The sequence below is a fragment of the Molossus molossus genome, unplaced genomic scaffold (assembly GCF_014108415.1).
Source record: "Molossus molossus isolate mMolMol1 unplaced genomic scaffold, mMolMol1.p scaffold_m16_p_10, whole genome shotgun sequence".
NCBI lineage: Eukaryota > Metazoa > Chordata > Mammalia > Chiroptera > Molossidae > Molossus > Molossus molossus.
Window position 1 is genome coordinate 2,112,100 of NW_023425345.1, and position 27,579 is coordinate 2,139,678.

General features: G+C 43.0%; 1 protein-coding gene across 1 annotated transcript; it reads right to left on the reverse strand.

Moving 5' to 3' along the window:
- Positions 1-2,726: 2,726 nt before the first annotated feature.
- Positions 2,727-26,435, reverse strand: WBP2NL (WBP2 N-terminal like). The gene is made up of 6 exons (XM_036250761.1): positions 26,374-26,435; positions 17,677-17,785; positions 17,250-17,391; positions 16,954-17,046; positions 13,104-13,214; positions 2,727-3,094 (listed from the first exon to the last, which is right to left on the reverse strand). The coding sequence occupies exons 1-6, from the start codon at positions 26,433-26,435 to the stop codon at positions 2,727-2,729; spliced, it is 885 nt and encodes a 294-aa protein (XP_036106654.1).
- Between the last annotated feature and the right edge of the window lie 1,144 nt (positions 26,436-27,579).

Consider the following 27,579-nt stretch of genomic DNA (forward strand, 5'->3'; position numbering starts at 1 on the left):
GTAAGAAAGAAAGAGCTCATATCCTTTGAGATGACATGGAAGGACCTGGAGAGTATTATGCTAAGCGAAATAAGCCAATCAGAAAAAGACATATACCATATCATCACACTCATTTGTGGAATATAATGAACAAAATAAACTGATGAACAAAATAGACCTAGAGACACAGAAAGGAGTATGGTTCAGATTGATAAACCTCAGAGGAGGGGGTTGTGGGGAGGGATGAGATAACCAGAGAACTTATATGCATATACGCATAACCAGTGGACATAGACAACAATGTTTGGGGGCGGGGGGCAGAATTGGGATTGGAAGGAAGGTGTCTGGGGGGGAAAAGGAGAAATATCTATAACAAAAATTAATTAATAAAAATAAATAAATAAAATTTAAAACTTGCTTTTCTCATTTAACAATAAGACTTAGAAGTTTTTGCATATGTGGCATGGACGTACCATGTTTATTTAAATATTTCCTATTAATAAACCTATAGGTTATTTCTAATTTTGTGCTGTTAGAAACAATGAATATAATGAAATATTCCCACATATATCTTTTTTTTTTAATCCTCACCTGAGGACATTTTTTCATTTTTTGTTCAGATAGAGTGGGAAGGAGAGAGAAGAGAGAGAGAAACATCGATGTGAAAGGGACACATCGAGTAGTTGCCACCTGCACGACCCAACCAGGGCCGGGGACAAACTGCAACCAAGGTACGTGCCCTTAGCGGGAACCTAACCTGGGTCTCTTGGGACCGCAGGCCGATGTTCTAATCACTGAGCCAAACCAGCCAGGGCCCCACATATATCTTTGTGCACACATGCAAGTATTTTATAGGAATAGATACTGAGAAGCCAAACCAGTGACTAAATCAAGAGTAGATACATTTTAACTTTTAAAACACACTGCTGGCCCTGGCTGCGTGGCTCTGTCAGTTGGAGGTTCGTTTCCTATACCCAAAGGTTTTGAGTTCAATTACTGGTCAGGGCACATACCTAGATTGCAGGTTCGATCCCCAAACACATACAGGAGACAACTGATCAATGTTTCTCTCTCACATCAATGCTTCTCTCTCTCTCTAAAGTCAATAAAAACATATCCTTGGTTGGGTGAGGATTACAAATAAAATAATTAAAAAGAAATAAAAAGTACTCCTGAATTTCTTTCTAAAAAGGCACACCAATATAAACTCCCTCCAACAGTTTATAGCAATAATCAGTCCCCCACATTCTTCCCAACACTTGATTTTTTCAATCTTTAAAAAAAAATTGTTTTTTCTATATTGATTTTAGAGAGGAAGGGAAAGGGAGAGAGAGATAGAAACATCAATGAGAGAGAACATCGACTGGTCACCTCCTGAATGCCCCTTACTGGGGATTTGGCCCACAACCTGGGCATGTGCTCTGACCGAGAATTGAACTGGTGACCTCTTGGTACATGGGTCAATGCTCAATCACTGAGCCACACGGGCCGGGCTTAATATCTGTAAAAATTTGGAAATAAAGTGTTTCTCACAAGTTGTACTTTCCTAACTAGTTGAGTTGAACATCTTTTCTAATGTTTCTTGGCTAGCTACTTTATTGCTTCAGTTAATAGGGTATTCATATCTTTTGTCCATTTTTCTTTTAGGTTGATTTGTAGGAGTTCATATATTCTGACTAAAAGTTATTTGTTTAATATCTATGTTGGAAATTACTTTCTCCAAGTCTGTTGCTTACATATATTTTTTTTTAATAAATTTTTTTTCTTTTATTTATTTATTTTTCTTTTATTTATTTTAGAGAGAGAGGAAGCGAGAGGGAAGGAGAGACAGAAACATCAATGAGAGAGAACATCGACTGGCTGTCTCCTGCATGTTCCCCGCTGGGAATCAGGCCCACAACCTGGGCATGTGTCCTGACCCGGAATCATACCGGCGACCTCCTGGTGCATGGGTCGACACTCAACTACTGAGCCACACCAGCCGGACTGTTGCTTATCTTTTAACTTTGGTCATAGAGAATTTTAAAATTTCAATATATTCAAATTTATGTTTACTTATGTTTTCCTTTACTATTTTACTGGTTTGGGTCTTGTTAAAGAAGGCTTTTCTACCTCTAGACATCATTTTCAATGGCTGCATTATATCTATCCATGGATAGATCATGGATAGATCATAATTTATGAAATTCTCTCTCACCATTAGAAATTTAGTCTGTTCCATCCTTTCACTGATATAAAGAATGCTGTGGAAAATAAGTGTTCAACTTGATATTTCTAACACATATCTCAGTGCCTAGAAAACTAAACATAATAAATGTTTCTTGGATGGGGGAGGGGAGAAAGGCAGAAAACTTTTTCCATAGTCACAGTCAAGGTATGTTAAAAAAAATGCAGCTCAGCCCAGGCCGGTTTGGCTCAACAGTTGGAGCATCGGCCTGTGGACCAGAGAGTCCCGGGTTCAGTTCCCGCTAGGGGCGTGTACCAAAAAAAAAAAAAATACAGCCCAATGTCAACCAAATTATTGGAAATTAGCCTTACAATTCTACTTCTCCTCTAGCCTATCTAATCAAGAGTTGCTCTACTTCTAAAATCTAGGCATGGAAGTAAAACTTCACTTTCTCCTTAAGATTACCTTTCCAAAGGGTGGGACAACTACTTGAGAAAGGCCTTTAAACACATACCTGAGTACTCCTACCTATCCTGACTTCAGTTTTAGGGTGCCACTTTGCTTGGTGAGTCTTCAGGGTTCACTTCATAGAAGGTGGTGAACGGGACTGAGAAAATGAGGTGGAAGGAAGAGAAGCTTCATATCCAGCAGGCTGGGCAGCCACAGAATTGTGAGAGCCAGCTGTATTACTAGCAGGTGGAACTGCATATCCCAGAGGTGGGGCTTCATTTCTAGCTGGTGGTGATCTGTATTCCACAGGCAGGGCTTCAGATCCCTCTGGAGGGGCTCCATATCCCGGTGGTGGGGCTCCATATCCCGGTGGCGGGGCTCCATATCCCGGTGGCGGGGCTCCATATCCCGGTGGCGGAGCGCCATACCCCGCTGGTGGGGCGCCATACCCCGCTGGCGGGGCTCCACATCTTACAGGTGGGGGCCCATGGACAATAACTGGGTAGGATGAGAAGGAAAGAAAAAAAATCAGTTATTTATTTTTAGAGTGGACAAGGAATAAGTGAGAAGGAGGAAGAAAAAAATTATGCTGAAGCAAACTAACACAGGAAGAGAATCAGGCAGAAAAATGGTACAGCCAGATCCTTCAGCCACCACCAGTTAAAGGTTTTATCAGTTCCTGTGGTGGAGGGATTCAATTAACCTGAAAACAACCCTACAGTTTTATCTTGGTATTACTTATAGCTGTGTATAGAGATATATGTTTATTTTTTAATAAAGTTTATTTTTTAAAAATATGTTTGTTTTTTTTTAAATCCTCACCCGAGGACATTTTTTGATATTTTTGTTCAGATAGAGTGGGAGGGATAGAGAGAAACATCAACGTGAAAGGGACACGTTGAGTGGTTGCCACCCACACGACCCAACCAGGGCTGGGGACAAACTGCAACCGAGGTACGTGCCCTTAGCGGGAACTGAACCCGGGTCTCTCCAGACCGCACGCCAACGGTCTAACCGCTGAGCCAAACTGGCCAGGGCTAAAAATATGTTTTTATTGATTTTTTTTTTTAGAGAGAGAGGAGGGGAGATTGAGAAAGAAACATGGATCAGCTGCCCCCTGCACGTTCCCTACTGGGGATCGAGCCCGCAACCGGGTCATTGCCCCGACCAGGAATCGAACCCGAACCTCTCAGTCCATGGGATGACACTCAATCTGCTGAGCCACACTGGCTGGGCTCAAGTTTATTTTGATTATGAAAAAAGTAATATGTGCTTAATGAGGAATGTGTATTTGGAAAATAAAAAAGGATGAATTTTAAAGTCATCTATAATGCAATTATCAAATAGAAAACTTAGTACTTTAATGTATTTCTTTATAGAATATCTTTTAATATGTTTTGCAATCATGATTATAATTGTACAATTTTTTAAATACTTTTTTTTAATCCTCATCTGAGGACATTTTCATTGATTTTTTATTTTTTTTATTTTTATTTTTTTTATTTTTATTTTTTTATCCTCACCTGAGGACATTTTTCCATTTTTTATTTTGTTCAGGTAGAGTGGGAGGGAGAGAGAGGAACAGAGAGAAAGAGAGAAACATCAATGTGAAAGGAACACATCGAGTGGCTGCCACCCGCACAACCGACCAGGGCCGGGGACAAACTGCAACCGAGGTACGCGCCCTTAGCGGGAACCGAACCCGGGTCTCTCAGGACCGCAGGCCGACGCTCTAACCGCTGAGCCAAACCGGCCAGGGCTTCATTGATTTTTTAGAGAGAGAAACATTGATGTGAGAAACAGTGTTCGGTTACCTCCCGCATGCACCCCAACCAGGGCTGGGGATCAAACCTACAACCTAGGTATATGCCCTGACTAGGAATTGAATAACTACAATTTTTTATGTGGCTTTTTTTACTTGACATTATACAAAAATTGTTTATATTATTAATGTATTTCATAAATTAAAAGCTGGGCAATATTTTATTGTGTGGATCGGTGCTACTAAATTCCTGTTATAGGACAGCATGTTGTTTCCAACTTTCCAATTAATATTACAATGAACATGGGTTTTATTTATTTCCTTGACTATATTCCCAAAGTGATTTAACTGGGTCAGGTGAAAGGACAATTGTCAAGTTATTTTGCTACAATCCATATTTATGTTTAAGTTAGTTACAAAAAAATTTAAAACACTTTCTTAAAGATACTCAAAGAACTAAAGGAAACTATGGAGAAAGTCAACAAAATGATGTGTGAACAAAATAGAAATACTGATAAAGATAGAAAACCTAACAAATAAGCAAAAAGAAATTCTGGGGCTGAAAAGTACAAAAACTGAAATCAAAAATTCACTAGAGGGATTCAAATTCAGATTTGAGCAGGCAGAAGAAAGAATCAGTGAACTGCCCTGGCCAGTTTTGTTCAGTGGTTAGAGCATCAGTCTGAGGACCAATGAGTTGTGGGTTTGATTCTGGACAAGGGCACGTACCTCGGTTGTGGTTAGTCCCTGACCCTGGCCGGGTCATGCGGGAGGCAACCAATCGATGTCTACGTCTCTCTCTCTCTCTCTCCCCCTCCCTCATACTCTATCTGATGATAAATAGAAAAATATCCTCAAGTGAGGATTAAAAAGAAAATCAGTGAAATTAAAGATGATGGAAATTGTTGAGACTGAGGAACAGAAAGATAATAGATTGAAGAAAGGTGAATTGAGCCTAAGGAACCATTGGGACACCATCAAGCAGACCAACAACATACACACTGTGTGGAAGTCTCAAAAGGAGAAGAGAAGGGTAGGATATTTGAAGAAATAATAGCTGGAAACTTCCCAAATTTGATAAAAGACATGAATATAAATATCTAAGAATCTCAAGAAACTGTAGAAGATGAACTCAAAGAGATCCATACCAAGACACATTACTTGCAAAACTTGCAAAAGCCAAAGACAAAGAGAGAATCTTGAAAGCAGTAAGAGAGACATGAATCATTATATGCAAGAGATTCTCATTAAGATAAATTTCTCATCAGAAATTATTAAGGCCAGAAAGAAACTGTCAAACAAATATCTTCTATTCTGGCCAAGTTTCTTCAAGAGTGAAAGAGATTAAGACGTTCCCAGATATATAAAAGCTGAGAACATTCATTACCACTAGACTTACCCTGCAAGAAATGCTTAAGGAAGTCCTGCAGGGTGAAATGAAAGGACACCAAACAGTAATTTGAAGCAGTAAACTGAAGAAATTAAGATCTCAATATAGGTAAATCATTGGGCAATTATAAAAGCTAATATTATTGTAACAATTGTTTGTAATTCCATTTTTTGTTTTCTACATAATTTAAGAGACTAATGTGTTAAAAAGAATAATGCAGCCCTGGCCAGTTTTGCTCAGTGGTTAGAGTACCAGCCTGCAGATTGAAAGGTTGCAGATTTGATTCCCAGTCAAGGACACATACCTGGGTTGCAGGTTCAATCTCTGACCCTGGTTGGAGTCACGTGTGAGGCAACCAATCCATGTGTCTCTTTCACATCAATGTCTCTCTCTTCCCCCCTCCCCCCCCCACCCCCCCGCTTCCCTCCCTTCCACTCTATCTAAAACTCAATGAAAAAATATCCTTGGGTGAGGATTAACCTACAAACAAAAAAGAATAATGCAGTGTAGTCACTGTGGAACACAGTATGGAGTTTCCTCAAAAAATTAAAAATGTAACTGCTTTTTGACCCAATTATGCATATATGCACATAAGTTATTTGGTTTATCTCTTCCCAACCCCCTTCCCTCTGAGGTTTATCTGTTTCCTACTTCCATGTCTCTAGATCTTTTTATTTTTTTAAATCCTCACCCGAGGACATTTTTGCATTCATCTTCAGACAGAGCAAGAGGGAGAGAGGAAGAAGAGAGAGGAAGAGAGAGAGAGAAACATCAATGTGAGAGAGACACATTGAGTGGTCGCTACCCACACGACACCAACCAGGGCCGGGGACGAACTGCAACCGAAGTACCTGCCCTTAGCAGGAACCAAACCCTGGGCTCCCCAGTCCAAAGGCTGACGCTTTAACCACTGAGCCAAACTGGCCAGGGCTCTGGATCTATTTTGATCGTCTGCTTATTTTGTTCATGAGATTCCACATATAAGTGACATCATATGGTACTTGTCTTTCTCTGACTGGCTTATTTTATTCAGCAAATTATGTGATTGAAAGTCAAGTACCATACCATCTCACTTATTTATGGAATATCATGAACAAAATAAACTGACGAATAAAATAGAAACAGAGCTCTGGCCAGTGTGGATCAGTTGGATGAGTGTCACCTCCTGCACCAAAAAGTTCAATTCTCACTCAGGGCACATGCCTGGGTTTCAGGCTCAATGTTCAGTAGGGGGCGTGCAAGAGGCAGCAATCGATGCTGCTCCCCCTTCCTCTCTCTCTAAAATTAATACAGTTGTCCATTGCCACTTCGCACTTCTATGTTTGTGGCTTCACTGAACCGCAAACAACAGTGCGGTGATGGCCAGAGCGAAGGGGGTGCAAGAGCTGGGTGAAGGTGGGCAAAGGGGGGAAATGGGGACATCTGTAATACTGTCAACAATAAAAATAAAGTTTTAAAAAAAGGCCTTGTCTGGTTTGGTTCAGCAGTTAGAGCGTCGGCCTGCGGTCCAGAGAGACCCGGGTTCGGTTGCCGCTAAGGGTGTATGCCTTGGCTGCAGTTTGTCCTTGACCTCGGTTGGGTCATGCAGGAGGCAGCCACTCGATGTGTCCCCTTCACGTCGATGTTTCTCTCTCTCCCTCCTACTCTGTCTGAAGAAAAAATGGAAAAATGTCCTCGGGTAAGAATAAAAAAAAAAAAAAAAAGAATTATTAGTCCAGCCAGTGTGGCTCAGTGGCTGAGCGTCGACCCATGCACCAAAAGGTCACTGGTTAGATTCCCAGTTAGGGCACATGCCTAGGTTGTGGGCCAAGTCCCCAGCGGCGGGCATGCAGGAGGTGGCCAGTTGATGTTCTCTCTCATCAACATTTCTATTTCTCTCTCCTTCTTTCCTCTCTCTCTAAAATCAATAAAGAAAAAAAGAATTACTAAATGATTTGGGGCACACATTGTATAAAGATGTAATTTTGTGCCCTGGTCAGTTTGGCTCAGCAGTTAGAGTATCGGCCTGTGGTTCGGAGAGACCCGGGTTCGATTCCCGCTAAGGGCATGTACCTCAGTTGCAGTTTGTCCCTGGCCCTGGTTGGGTTGTGCGGGTGGCAGCCACTCGATGTGTCCCTTTCACGTCGATGTTTCTCTCTCTCTCTCTTCCTCTCTCTCCCTCTCACTCTATCTGAACAAAAAATGGAAAGATGTCCTCAAGTGAGGATAAAAAAAAAGATGTAATTTTGTGACATCAACTGAAATGTATCAAGAAGGAACTGTAAAGATGCAAAATATTTGTATTTTACTGAAGTTAAGCTGGTAAAGATTCATATTAATGTTATAACTTTTGGATATTAAATGTAACCCCCATGGTAAACACAAAGAAAATAGCTATAAACTATAGACAAAGGAAATGAGAAAGGAATTTAAACTTTTCACTATAAAAATATCAACTTAACACAAAGGAAGACAGTGATGCAAGAAATGAGGGACAAAAACACCATCCAGTATATAGCAAATAACAGAAATAAGACCCATATTGTAGTAATTACTTTAAATGTAAATGGATTAACACTCCAATCTACAGAGATGTTAGTTCACAACCTCCTCAGCAACTTCCCAGTGTAATCTAAAACTGGGAACTCATGCGCAGGGGGCAGGAAAAGACCAAAAAAAGAGGCAGACCACTCCAGATTGGTAAGAGGCAGTTTTAATAAATAAGGGAACTTATTTATGAGGTTGTCTAGGGTGGCCACAAGATGAGATTTCTGCACCCACCGCCAAATCTTAAAAGTTTTTATATAGAGGCCCTAACTGAATTCTGTCATGCATACCATCCAAAGAGTTCAACACCACATTTCTATCTCAAGGCTTTATCCTTGGAGCAGGGAAGGCTAGCAGAAGGAACATTCTAAGGACAAGGGGGGGGCGGGTGAGGGACCTACAGTTGTGCTTGGGTCAGCTTTTGAGACAACTGGTGGTGTCATCTGCTTGATGACCTCTTCCAACAAGAGATTGACAAAATTATTAAAAACTCAAGATTCAATTACATGCTGTGTACAAGAGACTTTAGATCAGTGGTTCTCAACCTTCCTAATGCCTTTAATACAGTTCCTCCTGTTGTGGTGACCCCCAACCATAAAATTATTTTCATTGCTACTTCATAACTATAATTTCGCTACTGTTATGTCTTAGGCGACCCCTGGGAAAGGGTCGTTCGACCTCCAAAGGGGTCGGGACCCACAGGTTGAGAGCCGCTACTTTAGATACAAACATACAAATCGACTGAAAGCTAAAGAAAGGGAAAAGACAAAATAAAAATTTATACTTAAAAAAAAAAAAATTGCCCTGGCCAGTTTGGCTCAGTGGTAGTGTCAGCCCATGGACCAATAAGTCTCGCGTTCGATTCCAACCAAGGGCACATACCTCGATTGCAGTTCGTCCTGGCCCTGGTCGGGATTCTGCGGGAGGAAACCAGTCAACGTGTCCCTCTCCCTCTCTCTCCCTCCCACACTATCTGAAGATAAACAGAAAAACATCCTCAGGTGAGGATTAAAAAAAAAAAAAGAATGGAATGGCCCTGGCCAGTTTGGCTCAGCAGTTAAACAGCATGCCCACAACCTGGGCATGTGCCCTGACCGGAATTGAACCGACAACCTCTTGTTGCATGAGTCAACCTCAACCACCGAGCCACACCCACAAGGTTAACTTTTCTGCCAGACAGAAATCATTTGCAATTATGAGTTTTCTACAGGTAAATATCCATCAAAATTCCAAAGCCCATTTCCACAGAAATAGAAAAGCTGGTTCTCAAATTCTGGTCAAGGGCTTGAACCTAGGTTGTGGGTTCAATCCCTGACCCTAGGGTTGTGCGGGAGGCAACCAATTGATGTGTCTCTCTCATATCAGTGTTTCTCTGTTTCTCTGTTTCTCTCTCTCTCTTCCTCCCTCCCTCTTTCCCTTCCACTCTATCAAAAAACAATGGAAAAATATCCTCAGATGAGGATTAAACAAAAGGTATTCAAAATAGGAGTACTCATACTTCCCTATTTGAAAACTTACTACAAAGATAGAATCATCAAAACAATAATGGTAATAGCAAAGAGATAGACATTATACTGCCCTGGCTGATTTGGCTCAGCAGTAGAGTGTCGGCCTGCAGTCCAGAGAGACTCGGGTTTGGTTCCCGTTAGGGGCACGTACCTCGGTTGCAGTTTGTCCCCGGCCCTGGTTGGTCGTGTGGGTGGCAGCCACTCAATGTGTCCCTTTCACGTCGATGTTTCTCTCTCTCTCTCTTCTTCTCTCTCCCTCCCACTCTATCTGTACAAAAAATGGAAAAATGTCCTCGGGTGAGGGGAAAAAAAAATTTAAAAAGATAGACATATACCAATGGAATAGAATTGAGAGTCCAGAAATAAACCTAAACATCTATAACCAACTGATTTGCAACAAGGATACGAGACTGTTCAATAAGGAAATAACAGTCTTGTCAACAAATGATTCTGGTACAACAGGATAACCACATGCAAAAGAATAAAGTTAGACCCCACCTCACTCCACATACAAAAATTACCTCATAGTAAATTGATAATCTAAATTTAAGAGCCAAAGTTATAACACTCTTAGATGAAAATGATCTGAGAGTCAATGCTCTAACTGTTGAACCAAACCAGCCAGGGTCATAGATGAAAATGTAGGAGTAGATCTTCATGACATTGGACTTGGCAATGGATTCTCTTTAAAAATATATATATATATTTAGAGACAGAGGAAGGGAGAAGGAGAGAAACAGAAATATCAATGGGAGAGAAACATTGATCGGCTGCCTCTCACACACCCGCCACCAGGATCAAGCCCTCAACCCAGGCATGAGCCCTGACTGGTAATTGAACTAGCAACCTCCTGGTACAACCAACTGAGTCACACTGGCCAGGCATCAATGGACTTTAAATTTGATATCAAAATCATAAGCAACAAGAGAGGAAAAACAGGTAAGTTCAATAAAAATTTAAAACTTTTGTGCATCAAAGGACATTATTAAGAATATGAAAGCTGCCCGGCTGGTGTGGCTCAGTGGTTGAGCATTGACCCAAGCACCAACAAGTCACCAGTTCGATTCCCAGTCAGGGAACATGCCCAGGTTGTGGGCCCCAATCCTCAGTGAGGGGCATGCAGGAGGCAGCCAATCAACATTCTCTCTCATTAATATCTCTATCTCTCTTCCTATCCCTTCCTTTCTCTCTAAAATCAATAAAGGAAAATTATATACACACACACACACACACACACACACACACATACACACACAAGAATGTGAAAGACAACCTACAGAATAAGAAAACACATGTGCAAATCCCATATATAATAATAAATATCGAGAATATATAAAGAACTCTTTCAACTCAACAACAAAATGATAAACTACCCAAGGAAAAAAATGGGCAAAGGAATTGGATAGATGTGTCTCCAAAGAAGATATATAAATGGCCAACAAGTACATGAAAACATATTTTACATCATTCGTCATTAAAGAAATGCAAATTAAAACCACAATGAGCCCTGGCCGGTTTGGCTGAGCGGTTGGAGCTTCAGCCTGCGGACCAGAGAGTCCCGGGTTCAGTTCCCGCTGAGGGCACGTACCTCAGTTGCACTTTGTCCCCAGCCCGATTGGGGTTGTGCGGGTCACACCAATCAGTGTGTCTCTCTCACATCAATGTTTTCCTCTCTCTTCCTCTCTCTCTCCCTCCCGCTCTATCTAAAGATAAATGCAAAAATGTTCTTAGGTGAGGATAAAAAAAAACCCACAATGAGATACTACCTTACACTCACTAGGATGTCTTTAATATGAACAAAAAGGATAACAACAAGTATTGGCAAGGATATGGAGAAATAGGAACTTGTACATTGCTGGTGGAAATATAAATTGGTGCAGTTGCTGTGGAAAACAGTTTGGTGGTTCTTCAAAAAGTGAAACATTAAATTATGATATGGCCCAGTAATTCCAATCCTACATAGATACCCAAGAAAAATGAAAACTTGTGGGGAATTATCACTTAGTAAGGAATTATGGGGTGTTTTATGGGATGATAAAAAATTTTTAAACTAGAGAGAGCTGATTGGTTGCAACACATGTGAATATACTAAATACCACCAAATTGTACATTTTTAAATAGTTGTTTTTATGTTATGTGAATTTCAACTCAATATAAATTTTTTGTAAAACCTTAGCAACACTTTTAGATTTTGAGTATTAATTTTTTAAAATATGTTTTTATTGATTTTTTTTTAGCGAGATAGAAACATTGATCAGCTGCCTCCTGCAATCCCCTCCTGAGGATTGAGCCGCAACCTGGGCATGTGCCCTGATCAGGAATTGAACTAGGACCTCTCAGTCCATAGGACGACACTCAATCCACTTAGCCACAACGGCAGGGCAAGTATTAATTTTAATAACCTTTTAAAACTAAGGTTACTATTAAGGTTACAAATAAGTATCCTTCAGTTGTATACAAAGCTAAAAGCCAGTGGACATACATGTCATGCTCCAAGAAGAACCCAAGAAAGGGCCCACATTTGGGATCTGTTGGCAGCCTCTTAGGAGATTCTTTGTGGCCTACCAGTAGGTGGTGGACAGTATTTTAGAGTCAATGATCTATCACCTCCAGGAATATGACTCAGCAGCTGTGAACAGGCACACTTTTTAAAGGGCACAGGGCATAAAGCCCAGGGCTGGCCCTGGCCAGTTTGGTTCAGCAGTTAGAGTGTCAGCCCGCAGACCAGAGAGGCCCGGGTTTGGTTCCCGCTAAGGGCACATATCTCAGTTGCAGTTTGTCCCTGGCCCCAGCTGGGATTGTGTAGGTGGCAACAAATCAATGTGTCTCTTTCACATTGATGTTTCTCTCTCACTCTTCCTCCCTCTTTCCCTCCCACTCTATCTGAAGATAAATGCAAAAATGTCCTCGGGTGAGGATAAGGAAAAAAAAAAAAAAAGCCCAGGGCTGGAGTCCTTAGTGAGGTGGAAGGTCATGGTACAAGCTTGATGGCTATGCTTGTGTGAAATGGGAAGGGGGAAGTGAACAAGAGCATACATTTTCTGCTCAGGCTGCAAGCAGGAGGTGACTGTTCCCACTAATGGGAGTTGCCCAAGTATGTTCCATATCTGTATATTATAATTAAAAGTAAGCCTGAAACTTGCTAACTTACCACTGGGTTTCAGTCTGGAAATGAAATCATGAACTCAACCATTTTTCCAACCCCCAAACCTCTGTTACTTCTCCTGCAGCAGAGTTGGAGGCAAGCTAGCAGTGAATGTATCTTTAAGTCCCTGCCATACTTCTCCACCCCCCAGGAAGAACCTCCCTGCCATACCTTACCTGGATAAGGCATCTGTCGGTTGCACATCGTGTTCCCCTGCCCACTAATGACAAACAGTCCTGGAGCACCAATCCAGTAACTTATACTTTGAAGTGGAACTCCTTGGGCAGCTGAGAAGACAAATTTGGCAAAATAAGAACTCTTAATTCTTTTAAGTCAGATGTATAGCAGCAGCTATCAACCAAAAAATTAACAGAGTATTAACTATCACCTTACCTGAGATTCCAACAATGTTTCCAGGATACAAGATAAAAAGATATACACTGCCCTTGTCCTGAACTCTAAGCTTCTTGAGGGCAGAGATTGTCGCTAATTTGCCTGTGTTTATTCAGGGTCTAGCATAAGACCTACCATAATATGTACTCGGAAAAGATTTCCAAGTGAGAAATTCTATCAAGTTGTCAAGACACATCCATTAAAAACCAATTTAATGGCCGTGTGGTACAGCAGAAAGCACTTCTGTTTGTCTCCCTCAGCATCTCTCTTCTGAGGACACTTGTAATGACATTTGGGGCCCACCTAGATAATTGAGGGTAGTCTCTTCATCTCAAGATCTTTAAATTAATTATATCCTCAAAGACTTCTTTTTACAAATAAGGTAACATTCACAGGTTCTGAGGACTAGAGCATGGATATATTTGAGAGTCATTATAAGCCTATCACACTATGAGCAGAAGTAATGTACATCACTTCCAGGCCTGGCCCGTGAAAACTTCCCAGGTAAGATCTACTCTCTTCCTCTCTCTGTCAGCTATCCAAGAGGCCATGAAAGCCATGTATTTAAGATGGCATAGACTCTATTACCCTGGGTCCTTGAAGGGCTATGTGGAACAGATTCCTCTTTTGGCCCTGCTAAAGAAGTAATTATTTTATTCACTTATATATTTGCTTTCTTTTAAATTGATTGTTTTAGAGAGAGAGGAAAGAAGCAACAGATAGAAACATAGATATGAGAAACATTGATCGGCTGCCTCTTGCATGCCCTCTATTAGGGATGGAGCCCTTAACCTGGATGTGCCCTGACTGGGAATCAAACCAGGATCTCTCAGTCTATGGGACGATGCTCAATCCACTCAACCACATCACCACATCAGCTGGGCTATATTTGCCTTTTTTTTTTTTAATCCTTACCTAAGGTTATTTTTCCATTTATCTTCAGATAGAATGGGAGAGACAGAGAGAAACATTGATGCGAGAGAGACACATTGATTGGTTACCTCCCGCACAACCCTGTCCAGGGCCAGGGACCAAACTGCAACTGAGGTATACGTGCCCTTGACTGGAATCAAAACAAAATCAGGGACCTATGTATGTCTTATTCACTGTTGTGTTCCCAATTGTCTCACCTAGGATTTGGCATACAGTAAGTATTCAATATATATTTGTTAAAAACAACTCAAACAGCCCTAACAAATCCACTCTGCAGAGAGGAAAGGAATCTTGCCTGGTCAATAAATCAGATCATGAAGTAGGATGGGTAGCTAATTCCAAAGGCCTCAAGGAAGCCCATCTCACTTGATTCTCCTCCTACCTCTCAGTCAGCCCCTTCCCAATCTTCATTACAGGTTATTCCTCCTTGCCCATTCCTTAAATGTTCAGGACCCCTGGAATACCATCTTTAATTCATTGAATGAGCCCATCAATCACATGGGTCCAGAGATGACTGGTGTGCTCAAGATTTCCAAATCAGTCTCTAGATATGGTTCATCTCTGGAGCTCCAAACTGTATGTCCACTAGCCTCTGGCATTCCCAAGTACCTCACACCTACATAGGGGTTAAGAATGTAGTCTCAAAAGAACACAACATCCCTTATATAGTATTCTTACCAAAATATAATCTGAATATAATCATGAGGAAACAGACAAACCCAAATTAGGGACGTTCTACAAAACAATAAACCTATACTCATTTTATAATTCTAGTGTCATAACAGGCAAAAAAAGGCTGAGTCCAGCCGTGGCTGGTTTTGCTCAGTGGTTAGAGAGTCAGATCTCAGACCAAAGAGTTGAGGGTTCGATTCCCAGTCAAGGGCACGTACCTCGGTTGCAGGTTTGATCCCCAACTCCGGCTGAGTTTGTGGGAGAGGCGTCAATCAATGTGTCTCTCTCACATTGACGTTTCTCTCTCTGTCTCCCTCCCTCCCACTCAAAAAAAAAAAAAAAAAAAAAAAAGGAAAGGCTGATTCCAGATGAAAGGATAATGAAGAAATAAGACAACTAAACTCAATGTCTGAGGATTAGATCCTGCATTGGAAAAAAAAGTGTTATTAGAATTAGGAACAGTAATGGACTAATCATTTAGATTTTAATATAAACTATATATTAAATAATATCGTTTCAAGGTTAAATTTTCGGAATGTTATAAGTACACTGAGGCTAGATAAGAGAATCCCCTTGTTCTTAGGATCAAGTAATAAAGAAAATGACCTTTGTGACTTACTTCCAAATAGTTCAACAAAAGTAAAAATAAAAAAGAATTAGCAAATGTGGCAAAATGTTAATAATGGGTAGGTGAATCTAGAGGAAAGGTCTAAGGGAGTTCTTGCAACTTTTCAATAAATTAATTTTTTTCCAAATAAAATCTTTAATAAGAGAGAAAGAGTGGGTTTAGGGTCCGAAGTCCAGCTCCATCACTTACTAACTGTATAGCCTTAGGAAATTATGTAACCATTACTGATTTGGTTTCCCCAGCTATAAGTCAGGGATGATAATTAGTAACTACGTTATACGTTTTTTGTGAACATTAAATAAATTGACACATGTAAAGGACTTGGAATACTCCAGTATATGGTAAACATTGAATAAATGTTAGCTAGTATTACTAGGTCTAAAATTAAACTCATTTCCTGCCCAACTTAGACTGTCTCTTATATTCTTGACCATGGTTTATACCATCATGATTCAGTCACTCTTCTAAGCTAAAAACGTCACTCCATCCTTCTGTGTGTCCCAGCACTTTGTCCATGTCTCTATTACAGCACATACTATAAGATAACATATTCGCATATGTCTGTCTCTACTAGATTGTGTTAGTCTCAACCAGCTTGAAGTTGGGGTGGAAGGCAAGGGAGAAAGGGAAAGAGCATTCCAGACAGAGGACATATCATGAAGGCACAGAGATGAGAGAACAAGGCACACAGAAGTCCAGTTGGATTGGAGTATAAAAGGTGAGAGTGAAGAGCATAAAGTGAGGCTAGACTGAATAAAAATATATCATTAAAGTTATTTGTATTCAAAATTTGAAAGAGTTCTCTGTTACATCCACTATAGCAGTGCTAGAAGACTTGACAGTACCTCTTCCCTCCTCTCCTCAAAGATGGGGACTAAGCCTAAGAGAACAAAGGCAAAGCCACAAAAAAGGAGGACAAAAACGCATGTCAGGGGAATAAAAGCTAAGGCAAGTGGGGCTTCCTAACATGAAAAAGAGACTAGTTACTGCCCTGGCTGGTTTGGCTCAGCAGCTGGAGCGTCGGCCTGCAAACCAGAGAGTCCTGGGTTCTATTCCCGCTAGGGGCACGTACCAAAAAAAGAGAGAGAGACTAGTTTACTGATATCTGAGACCAGCATAAAGATTACCAGGTACAATCAGTCATTCAGGTATCTGATTGTAAGCTCCTACTAGACTGCAAACTCCCTCCAGACAGGGAGGGACTGAATACTGTTTTCCTAGCTGGTAGTATTGTACTTGGCACATAGTGGGTAGGCTCAGGAAATGCTTGCTGAATACATGTGCAACTACCAAGTGCCTATTCACAGAGGCCAGAAAGTCTTAACTGGGTAACAGTCCTACTTCAATTCCCCAAGCCTCAAAAACCCAAAGTGCTTAATAGCTTTATCATTATTGCTCACCAGCAAAGGCAGCTTTCTTCATCAAATAGAAAAATTGGATGGCACCTCCGTGTCTGAAGGCTAATTTAAAAGTAGCCTCTCCTTCCCAGCCACCTGGGGGAAGAAATGGCACACACTCACTAAGAGGCAGGCTGGCACAGCTGGTAACTGCAGGACTACCACAAACACTGACAGAAGCATTACCCAAAGAAGCAGAGCAGCTTTCTTTCATCTGAATTCCAACATGAGTCACGTCGGAATCTTAAACCTCTGGAAGCTTTTGAGAAAAAAATACACTTCTGAGTGTAAACACTTACCATCTGGAGCTGCCTGAATGTTTCCTTTAATGTAGTTGGGGGCAAAGACTGGTTGTTCAACGGTGCAGTTACTCATCAGATCAAATGGCATCATGAAAGAAAACATGGGATCACTGACTGAGCGTGAAGTCACAAAGATCACCTAAGAGGAAAGAAACTTTGGAAAAGCAATGCAATTTGTCCATGGGTTAAGACATAAAAAGCAATTCTAAGATCAAAGTTGCAAGCAATTCTAAGATCAAAGTTGCTTTGGCATCCTGGCCTAATTGAGAAGCATCACCCATTTTCTTCCATCGTTCTTCAACATAAAAAATCTCAGTGCAAATGTTTTAAAGTACTTTGAAACTCAATGGTTAAACTCTCTCCATTTCAAGGAAAACAAATGTAGAGTTAATCAGATCAAAGCAGAAGTAGCAATAGAAGTTACCCGGTGTGAAGTGAGAAACAATGTTCCCCTCTTTGTACCACTAAAGAAATTGGATTCCTTTGGTTGCTGTAGGAAGGAGAGGTTCACATCTTGACACTGACTCAAAATACTGCAGAACAGAAAAAACGCAGATAGCACACAATTTAGAAGTTACGTAAAGTGACAAACATAAAGCTCTTAACACAGTTCCTAGCCTGGACAAGCACTCAATAAATGTTAGCTGCTGCTACTACTACTACCTTTATTGACATAAAAGGAATTTAAACCATTTCATTCTCTGACAACTCACATTTATTCTTCTCCCTCTTTATCTCTGGATTCTTTTTTTTTTTTTTAAATTTTTCTTTGTAAACTTATCTTTATTGTTGAATGTATTATACATACATTTTCCCCCCATTGACCCCTCCTCCCAGCTCCCGCCTCCCTTCTGCCTTCCTCACACTATTGCCTGTGTACATTGGTTATGCATATAAGTTCCTTAATTCATCTCTTCCCACCCTCCCTTCCCCTTCCCTTTGAGGTTCATCAGTCTAACAAACAATTTGTACTTCTTAATTCCTTCACCTTTTTCATCCCCCCAGCCCCTCCCATCTGGCAACTGTCAAAAAGTTCTCTGTATCTATGATTTCTGTTCTGCTTTCTCATTTTCTTTATAGAGTCAATTGTTGATAGATATGTATCCATTGCCATTTTATTGCTCTTCTCCTCTCCCTCCTCCTTCTTCTTCAAGAAGACCCATCAACATTTCATATAATACTGGTTTGGTGGTCATGAATTCCTTTGTCTTTTTCTAGTCTGAGAAACTCTTTATATGTCCATTGATTCTAAATGATAGCTTTACAAATTTATCTTGGTTGTAAGTTGTAGTTGTTCATCACTTTGAATATCTCTTGCCACTGCTTTCTAGCCTGAAAAGTTTCTTTTGAAAAATCAGCTGACAGTCTTGAGAGTTCCCTTGTAGGTAACTAAATGCTTTTGTCTTTCTGCTTTTAAGATTCTTTGTCTTTAACCTTTTGCATTTTGATAATGATGTGTCTTGGTGTGGCCCTCTTTGGGTTCATCTTGTTTGGGACTCTGTGCTTCCTAGACTTTTATGTCTGTTTCGTTGACCGAGTTAAGGACGTCTTTCAGTCATTATTTTTTCAAATACGTTTTCAATTTCTTGCTCTCTCTCTTCTTCTGGCACCCCCATGATGACAATGTTGGTACAGTTGAAATTGTCCCAGAGGCTCTTTGCACTGTCCTCATTTTTTTGTATTCTTTGTTCTGATTGGGTGTTTTTTCTTCCTTATATTCTAAATCGATGGTTTGCTTCTTACCTTCACCTACTCTACTATTGATTCCATGTCAATTATTTTTTTATTTTATTTTTTTTATCCTCACCCGAGGATATTTTTCCATTTTTTGTACAGATAGAGTGGGAGGGAGAGAGAGGAAGGGAGAGAGAGAGAGAGAAACATCGACGTGAAAGGGACACATCGAGTGGCTGCCACCCGCACGACCAACCAGGGCCGGGGACAAACTGCAACCGAAGTATGTGCCCTTAGCGGGAACCGAACCCGGGTCTCTCCGGACCACAGGCCGACGCTCTAACCGCTGAGCCAAACTGGCCAGGGCCATGTCAATTATTCTTTATTTCAGTTAGTGCATAATTTCTGACTGGTCCTTTTTTACTAAGTTACTTGAAATTCTCATTAAGTTCATTAAACATCCTTATAACTAGTGTTTTGAACTCTGCATCTGTTAGGTTGCTTATTTCCATTTCGGTTAGTTCTTTTCCTGGAGTTTCTTTCTGATCTTTCATTTGGGACATGTTCTTTGTCTCCTCATTTTGACTGCCTCCCTGTTTTTGTTTCTATATTAAGTAGAGTTGCTATGTCTCCTAGGCTTCCCAGGGTAGCCTATTGTAGTAGGTGTCCTGTAGGGTCCAATGGCACAGCCTCCCTGGTCACCTCAGCTGGGCCCTCGAGGTACACCCTTCTGTTTGTAATTGAATCTTGACTGCTGCTGGCATGTCAATGGGAGGGATTTACTCAGGCTAATCAGCTATAAGGACTGGCTGTGCCCACTGACCACTGACTCTTGGAGGATCAGCTGTGCAGAGCCCACCACACAGAGCAAGACTTACTTAAGCAGGGCTCTGGTATTCACTGAATCTACTCCTTGAGTATGTTGCTTGTGGAGGTGTTTGGGTGGTGGTGCTTTGATGTGGTCTGAAGCTTACCACTGGGTGTGCTGGCTCTGGGGCAAGGTCAGCCTCTGCCTGTGTTCTTCCTGGGACCACCAGGCATAAGCTACAAAGCAATCTACAGATAGCTGCTTCTTGTGCTAGGCTTGGAATAGCCCAGACAAAGCCAAGCTGTGAACCAAGGCTGGCTGCTTCTAGTGCCAGGCCTCAAGCCAGTTAGCTGGAGTTATGGAGCTCACTGAAGTAGGTACTATTTGAGAGACTAGGAAAACATGAAGCAAGAGCCAAGACAGGCCAATCCTATGGTAAAGCCACTGGAAACAGCTTGGGTGGGCCTGAAAGTTGGGTAGGGCAGGGCCTCAGGGAATCTCCAGGGTGGGGCAAATAGTGCAAGCCAGGTTGTTGGAGTCCTAGATATGGCATCTGACTGCCCTGTGGAGGAAGGACTCAACAAAGAAACAATGGCCTCCACCAGCATGTCTCTCCAAGAGAAAGCTGCCTCTCTAGCTCTCATCCCAATGCTAAACAACTCAGTTCTTACCGGTATGTCCGTGAGCAGGCCCTTTAAGAGGAACTGCCTGAGACTACAGCTGACTCAGCTTCCCTCAGCCTCAATTCCCGCTGGTTTTTATAGCCAGAAGTTATGGGACTTCTCTCTCTGGTACTGGAACCCTAAGCTGGGGTATCTGATGTGGGACGGGGACCCATTGCTCCTCAGGGGGTCCTAGCCAAGGTAACCCTCCTGATATTTATCCTTCACACGTGGGTGTGTGACCAGTCTGTCTGCACCTCCGCCCCTCTTACCAGTCTTAATGTGGCTCAATTTTGGATCTGTAGTTTAGTTGTAATTTTGATGTGGTTGTGGGAGGAGGCAAGTACTGCATTTCTCTTTTTTACCTTATTTTAAATTTCTATTGTATTTATTTAAAAAAAAAAAAAAGTCCGGCCAGTATGGCTCAGTGGTTGAGCATTGACCCATGCACCAAGAGTTCGCCAGTATGATTCCCGGTCAGGTCACAAGCCCATGTTGTGGGCCCAACCCCAGTGGGGAACATGCAGGAGGTGGTCAATCAATGTTCTCTCTCATCGATGTTTCTATCTCTCTCTCCTCAGGTGGTCAATCAATGTTCTCTCTCATCGATGTTTCTATCTCTCTCTCCTCACTTCCTCTCTCTCTCAAATTAAAAAGGAAATAAATAAAATAAAATCAGTCAGAAAACTTGTATCTTTTTTTAAAAGATATTTTTAAAAATTGATATTTAGAGAGAGAAGGGGAGAGCAAGAGAGAGAAACATCAATGTGAGAGCGAAACCTCAATGGGCTGCCTCCTGCACGCCCCCAAACGGGGATAGATGGCCACAACCTAGGTATGTGCCTTGACTGAAAATCAAATTGGCAACATTCTTTCCACCTTTTGTTCAAATAGAGTGGGAGGGAGAGAGAGAGAGAAACATCGACATGAGAAACATCGACATGAGAAACATCGACATGAGAGGACATTCTTTCCACCTTTTGTTCAAATAGAGTGGGAGGAAGAGAGAGAAACATCGACATGAAAGGGACACATCGACATGAGAGGACATTCTTTCCACCTTTTGTTCAAATAGAGTGGGAGGAAGAGAGAGAGAGAAACATTGACATGAAAGGGACACGTCGAGTGGTTGCCACCCACACGACCCAGCTACGGCCAGGAACAAACTGCAGCTGAGGCACATGCCCTTAGCGGGAACCGAACCTGGGTCTCTCAGGACCGCAGGCCAATGCTCTAACCGCTGAGCCAAACCGGCCAGGGCAGCAATCTTTTACTTATAAAGCTACTTGTATTCTTACTGTTTATTCATTAATTCTTTTTATCTTTATTGTTGAATGTATTACAGATGTTCCTCATTTTTCCCCCACTGACCCCCTCCTTCCCACTCCCGTCCCCCTCCTACCTTTCCCCACACTGTTGTCTGTCCATTGGTTATGCATATATGCATATAAATTCTTTGGATTATTTCTTCCCACCCCCTTCCCTTTGAGATTTGTCAGTCTAGCAACCAATTCGTACTTCTTAATCCCTTCACCTTTTGCACCCATTCCCCCAAACCCCCTCCCATCTGGCAACCAACAAAATGTTCTCTGTATCTATGAGAATGTTTCTGTTCTGCTTGTTCATTTTATTTGCAGATTCAATTGTCGATAAATATTCATTGCCATTTTGTTTGTTCATATTTTTTATCTTTTTCTTCAAGAAGACCCTTCAACATTTCATATAATAATGGTTTGGTGGTGATGAACTCCTTTAGCTTTTCTTTGTCTGGGAAACTCTTTATATGGCCATCGATTCTAAATGACAGCTCTGCAGGATAGAATAATCTTGGTTGTAGGTTCTTATGTTTCATCACTCTGATATTTCTTGCTACTCCCTTCTGGCCTGCAAAGTTTCTTTTGAGGAATCAGCTGACAGTCTTATGGGAACTCCTTTGTAGGTAACTAAATGCTTTTCTCTTGCTGTTTCAAACAGGTTTTCGATTTCTTGTTCTCTCTCTTCTCCTTCTGGCACCCCAAGATGCGAATGTTGGCACGCTTGAAGTTGTCCCAGAGGCTCCTTACACTATCCTCATTTTTTAAAATTCTTTTCTCTTTTTGCTGTTCTGATTGGGTGTTTTTTGCTTCCTTATATTCCAAGTTTATGGTTTGCTTCTTGGCTTTACCTACTCTACTACTGAATCTGTGTAAATTATTCTTTATTTCACTTAGTGCTTTCTTCATTTCTGACTGTGCATCCTTCATTTCTGACTGGTCCTTTTTTATGCTCTTGAGGCCCTCACTAAGTTCACTGAGGTTCTCACTAAGTCCGTTGAGCATCCTTATAAGCAGTGTTTTGAACTCAGCATCTGTTAGGTTGCTTATCTCCACTTCACTTAGTTCTTTTCCTGGGGTTTTGTTCTGTTCTTTCATTTGGGACCTGTTTCTTTGTCTCCTCATTATGGCTGCCTCCCTGTGTTTGTTTCTGTGTATTACTTAACGAGAGGTATGGGGCTAAGATCAGATGCTGCTTGTTTGAAAGAATTTGCTGCTTGTTTGAAAGAATTTAGGAAAATCTGAAACAGGATCTGAGACAGGCCAATCCTATAGTTAACCAACTGGCAACAGCTTGGGTGGGCCTGAAAGTTGGGTGGGGTGGGGCCTCAGGGAATCACCAGGGTGGGGCGACCAGTGTGAGCCAGGTTGCTGGAGTCCCAGATATGGCTGCTGTCTGCCACCCCAGGGAAGGGCTCACCAAAGGAACAAAGGCCTCTGACAGCACGTCTCTCCTGGAGAAAGCCCTCTCTCCAGCCCTCGCTCCAGTGCCAAACTGTTCAGTTCTTCTCTGTATGTCTCTGGCGCCCCTCCAAGCTGAGAGGGAATAAGTCCGATAAGTCCGTGTGCGGGCCCTTTAAGAGGAGCTGCCTGGGGCTCCAGCCACCTCAGCCTCCCTGAGCCTCAGTTCCCGCTGGTTTTTCCAGCCAAAAGTTATGGGGATTGTCTTCCTGGCAATGGAACCCTGAGTGGGCTTCCTGGTGTGGGACAGGGACCCCTCAGTCCTCAGGGAGGACCTTCCCTGCTGAGGTGTCCTCCTGATTTTTATCTGCCACACGTGGGTGTGGGACCAGCCCGTCTGCGCCTCCGCACCTCCTACCAGTCTCGATTTGGCTGCTTCTTTAATTCCATAGTTGTAGGACTTCCATTCAGCTTGATGTCAGGTGGTTTCTGAATGATGGTTGTTCTGTAGTTTAGTTGTAACTTTGATGTGGTTGTGGGAGCACATGATATCACGTTTACTTACACCACCATCTTGACCAGAAGTCTATTCATTAATTCTTAAACTTCTTGTGCAGTAATTATTAAGCACTGTGCTAATAGAAATTAAGTTACAGAAGGTAAGGCATGTAGTAGAATGCTCCAGAATTTTCCGACATGTTGCTCTCTCTGCCTTCCATAGTCTCCCCTCATTCTTAACCTAAAGGATTTATCCTACTCTTACTCATAGAGTCCTATTACTGTATTTTTCTTTCTTTATTTCTTTTTTTAAATCCTCACCCGAAGACATTTTTTGCATTTATCTTCAGATAGAGCCGGAGGGAGAGAGGGGGCGAGAGAGAGAGAAACACCGATGTAAGAGAAACACATCGACTGGTTGCCACCCACACAACCCCAACAGGGGCCAGGGACAAACTACAACCAAGGCATATGCCCTTAGTGGGAACTGAACCCGGGACTCTCCGGTCTGCAGGCCAACACTCTAACCGCTGAGCAAAACTGGCCACGGTAGTTGCCCGGCTGGTGTGGAGGTTCCCCTTTGATTCCCAGTCAGGGCACATGCCCGGGTTAAGGGCTTGATCCCCAGTAGGAGGCATGCAGGAGGCAGCCAATTGATGTTTTTCTCTCACATTGATGTTCCTATCTCTCTTTTAAAGAGTCAATAAAAGTATATTTTAAAAAATAATATAAATTAAACAACAGTGTGGCCCTGGCCAGTTTGACTCAGCGGTTAGAGCGTCAGCCTGTGGTCCAGAGAGACCCAGGTTTGGTTCCCGCTAAGGGCATGTACCTTGGTTGCAGTTTATCCCTGGCCCCAGTTAGTCATGTGGGTGGCAGCCACTCAATGTGTCCCTTTCACGTCGATGTTTCTCTCTCTCTCTCTCTCTCTGTTCCTCTCTCTCCCTCCCACTCTATCTGAACAAAAAGTGGAAAAATGTCCTCAGGTGAGGATTTAAAAAAAAAAGGAAAAATGTCCTCGGGTAAGGATAAAAAAATAATAATAATAAATTAAACAACAGTGTGGAAGTAAGATTGGGAGGAATAGTGAGATAACGGTAGAAAGCCTTGCTGGCACTAGAGCTTGGAGGTATCATTTGATAGGCAAGGAGAGACTGTGAGCTGCAGCTGTCTCAGCCAGGTAGTCACATAGTCAAGGATGTGGTGGTTTATCCAGGAGCTAGTTTAAGAGTTCCAAAAATAGCCCTGGCCGGTTTGGCTCAGGGGTTAGAGCGTTGGCCCGGGGTCCAGAGAGACCCGGTTCGGTTCCCACTAAGGGCATGTACCTTGGTTGCAGTTTGCACTGGTTGGGTCGTGTGGGTGGCAGCCACTTGATGTGTCCCTTTCACGTTGATGTTTCTCTCTCTGTCTCTTCCTCTCTCTCCCTCCCACTCTATCTGAACAAAAACCGAAAAAGTATCCTTGGTAAGGATAAAAAAAGAGTTCCAAAAATAGTCCTGATGTGAGATAATAAAAACTGAACTAGAGTGGTGGTGAGTGGATTAAAAAAAAGGTCTTTTTAAAAGACTATGAAAATAGCCCTGGCCGTCCCTCTCTGCTGAGAAATGGAAAAATATCCTCGGGTGAGGAATAACAAAATAAATTTAAAAAACAAAAAAAAGAAGAAAGAGCAGGAGCCCTTGGGAACAAGGGAGGCTGCATAGCCTTGGCGGCCCGTGTAAATCTGTCAAGTAAATAGTAGGGGGAAGGAAGCATACAAAAAAGATCAGGACATCAGCATCTGGAACTGTGTCAGTGGATCCTCCCGACAAACGCATTCCAAGCCCGCAGGCGCGCTCGGCCTCACCTGAGCACAGCCCTGGGTTTCAGGGCCACACGGCCAGGCGGCCACAAAGGAAAACGAGGGCAATGGCAGCAGAAAGGAGCATGATTAAGAGGAGCTCGGCAGGGAGCTACAAGGACTCTGAGAAACTGGGGGCCGGGGAGGTAGGGGAGGGAAGTCGAAGTCGAAGCATGAGGTGGGGAGGCGAAAACCAACTCCCTCCAGACCGAGCCTGAGAGCGGCCAGAGAAGGGCGGGCGACACTGCAGGCATCGCGCTGCGCCTCCGCCTCCGGGCAAACCCCAAAGCGCCCGCGAGGCCGAGGGGGCGCCATTCTCCCCAGGCGCCTCTTCCTTTGGGGTCCCCATCTTCTCCATAAAGGACAAGCTTCTCCCGGGCTGGGGCCAAAAAGAACGGGGCTTTGGGGAGTTCTGGGGGCAGGAGAGGCCCCCGGCAGTTTGGGATCTTTCTATGATTTTCCACGCACGTGCCTCTTCCGCCTCAAGTCTGCGGCCTTGTTCCCCGGAGCCGGAGGAGGAAGCGCGGCCACGGCCGTCACCCTACAAAGGTCGCAAGCCCCCGCCCCTCGGCAGCGCCACGCCACCCGCGGGGACGGTGCGACTCCCCGCCACCGCCAGGGCGCTCTCACGTTCGTTCTGGGGCGACGTGCCCCTCTCTCCAGGCGCTAACTGCCCGCCCTCACTCACCGGGAGGCGCGCTGCACCTCACACCTGCGGGGCCACACGCTCCGGCTCCCGCCACCTCCACAGCGCGCAACAGGCGTGCGCGGCGCACATGCGCGAACGTCGGAGGCGGAGCTGAGCAAGGAGCGCGGAAAAGGCGGGGAAACCCCTGATTCGCTGAGAATTCGCAGGCCGCCAGTTCTACCCAGTCTGTCTCCTCCCTCCTCTGACAACCAACACCCCGGGCTTCCCCTCAGGCACCTCTCGCCAACAGGGATGATGGCCCCTCGGCGGTCTTCGGTGTGGCTCTGGTTCATCGCCATCTTGCTCCTGGCCCCTCCTGCCGCCCCTCAGATGGGAAGGGGCGTGGCCTGCACCATGCCGTGGGGCGGGGCTCTAAAGGAGGGTGGAGATTATTGCGCAAAGACAAGGAATGAGCAGGCAAGGCAGCTGGCTACGCAAGCGGCAGTGGGCCGAGGACCAGGTGGGGTCACAGTTGAGACACCTCCTGACTTGGGGAGGGGGCGGGTCCAGGTAGTTGACTCCGCCCCCAGGGCGAGGAGGGATGAGTGATCGGTGAGGGGCCTTCAGGACCTCCACCAGCCTGCAGTGCATCATTAGCATGCACTTGAACTCGTCTTAATCAGGAACCAGTTAAAAAGAGTTTCCTGAGTCCTCTCTGACCTGGGTCAAGAAGCTTCTGCCCTTTGGAGAAAGAATCCAGAATGATTCGTCAATTCTAAGGTGAAAACTTTTTCCCACCAGAGAAAACCTGGAATCAGAGCCAGATTCTTGCGACGTGGCTTACAGAACAGGATGGGTGAGCTGGGTCAGGAACTCAAAGGGGAGTTCGTGCCTGCTCCAAGGTGGAGAGAGCCTGTGTCATTCATCGTACCTGCCCGACCACCTCCAAAGGGAGATTGTAAAGATCAGGTGGGATACATCATACCAGAATTGCTTTGAAGACTAAACTGTTGTACATATTCTTGTTTCCTTTAAACTTCACAGATAGCATCGGTGGGCTTCAAAGAGAAAGGACGTTAACATCTGGATTACTGTATTTCATCAAACTTAAGATGCTGTCAGTTAGAAGGTGCACCATTTTTAAATATACCACTAAGAAAAAAATGTTGCCAAATAAACTAACATGTCATCAGTTGTAAACTGTGTCCTTATATATATATATATTTTTAAGTACAAGACAGTTAGAACAAATGAAGTACAATAGGAATGGTGTAAAGCAGTGGAACAATAATTGATATCTAGTCTTCGTCTTGCGTTGGTACTTAAGTGTGTAACTTTAGGCAAGATGATTATGCTCTCTGGACTTTGATTTCCATATGTGTATAAAGGCATTGGACTAGAAGAACTCTTAGGTTTCTTCTAGAGCTATCAAGTTAAAAAAAAAAAAAAACGCTGTTACTCAAAGCTTCATATCTCCATCCGGTTGTGGCGTTGCACTCTAGT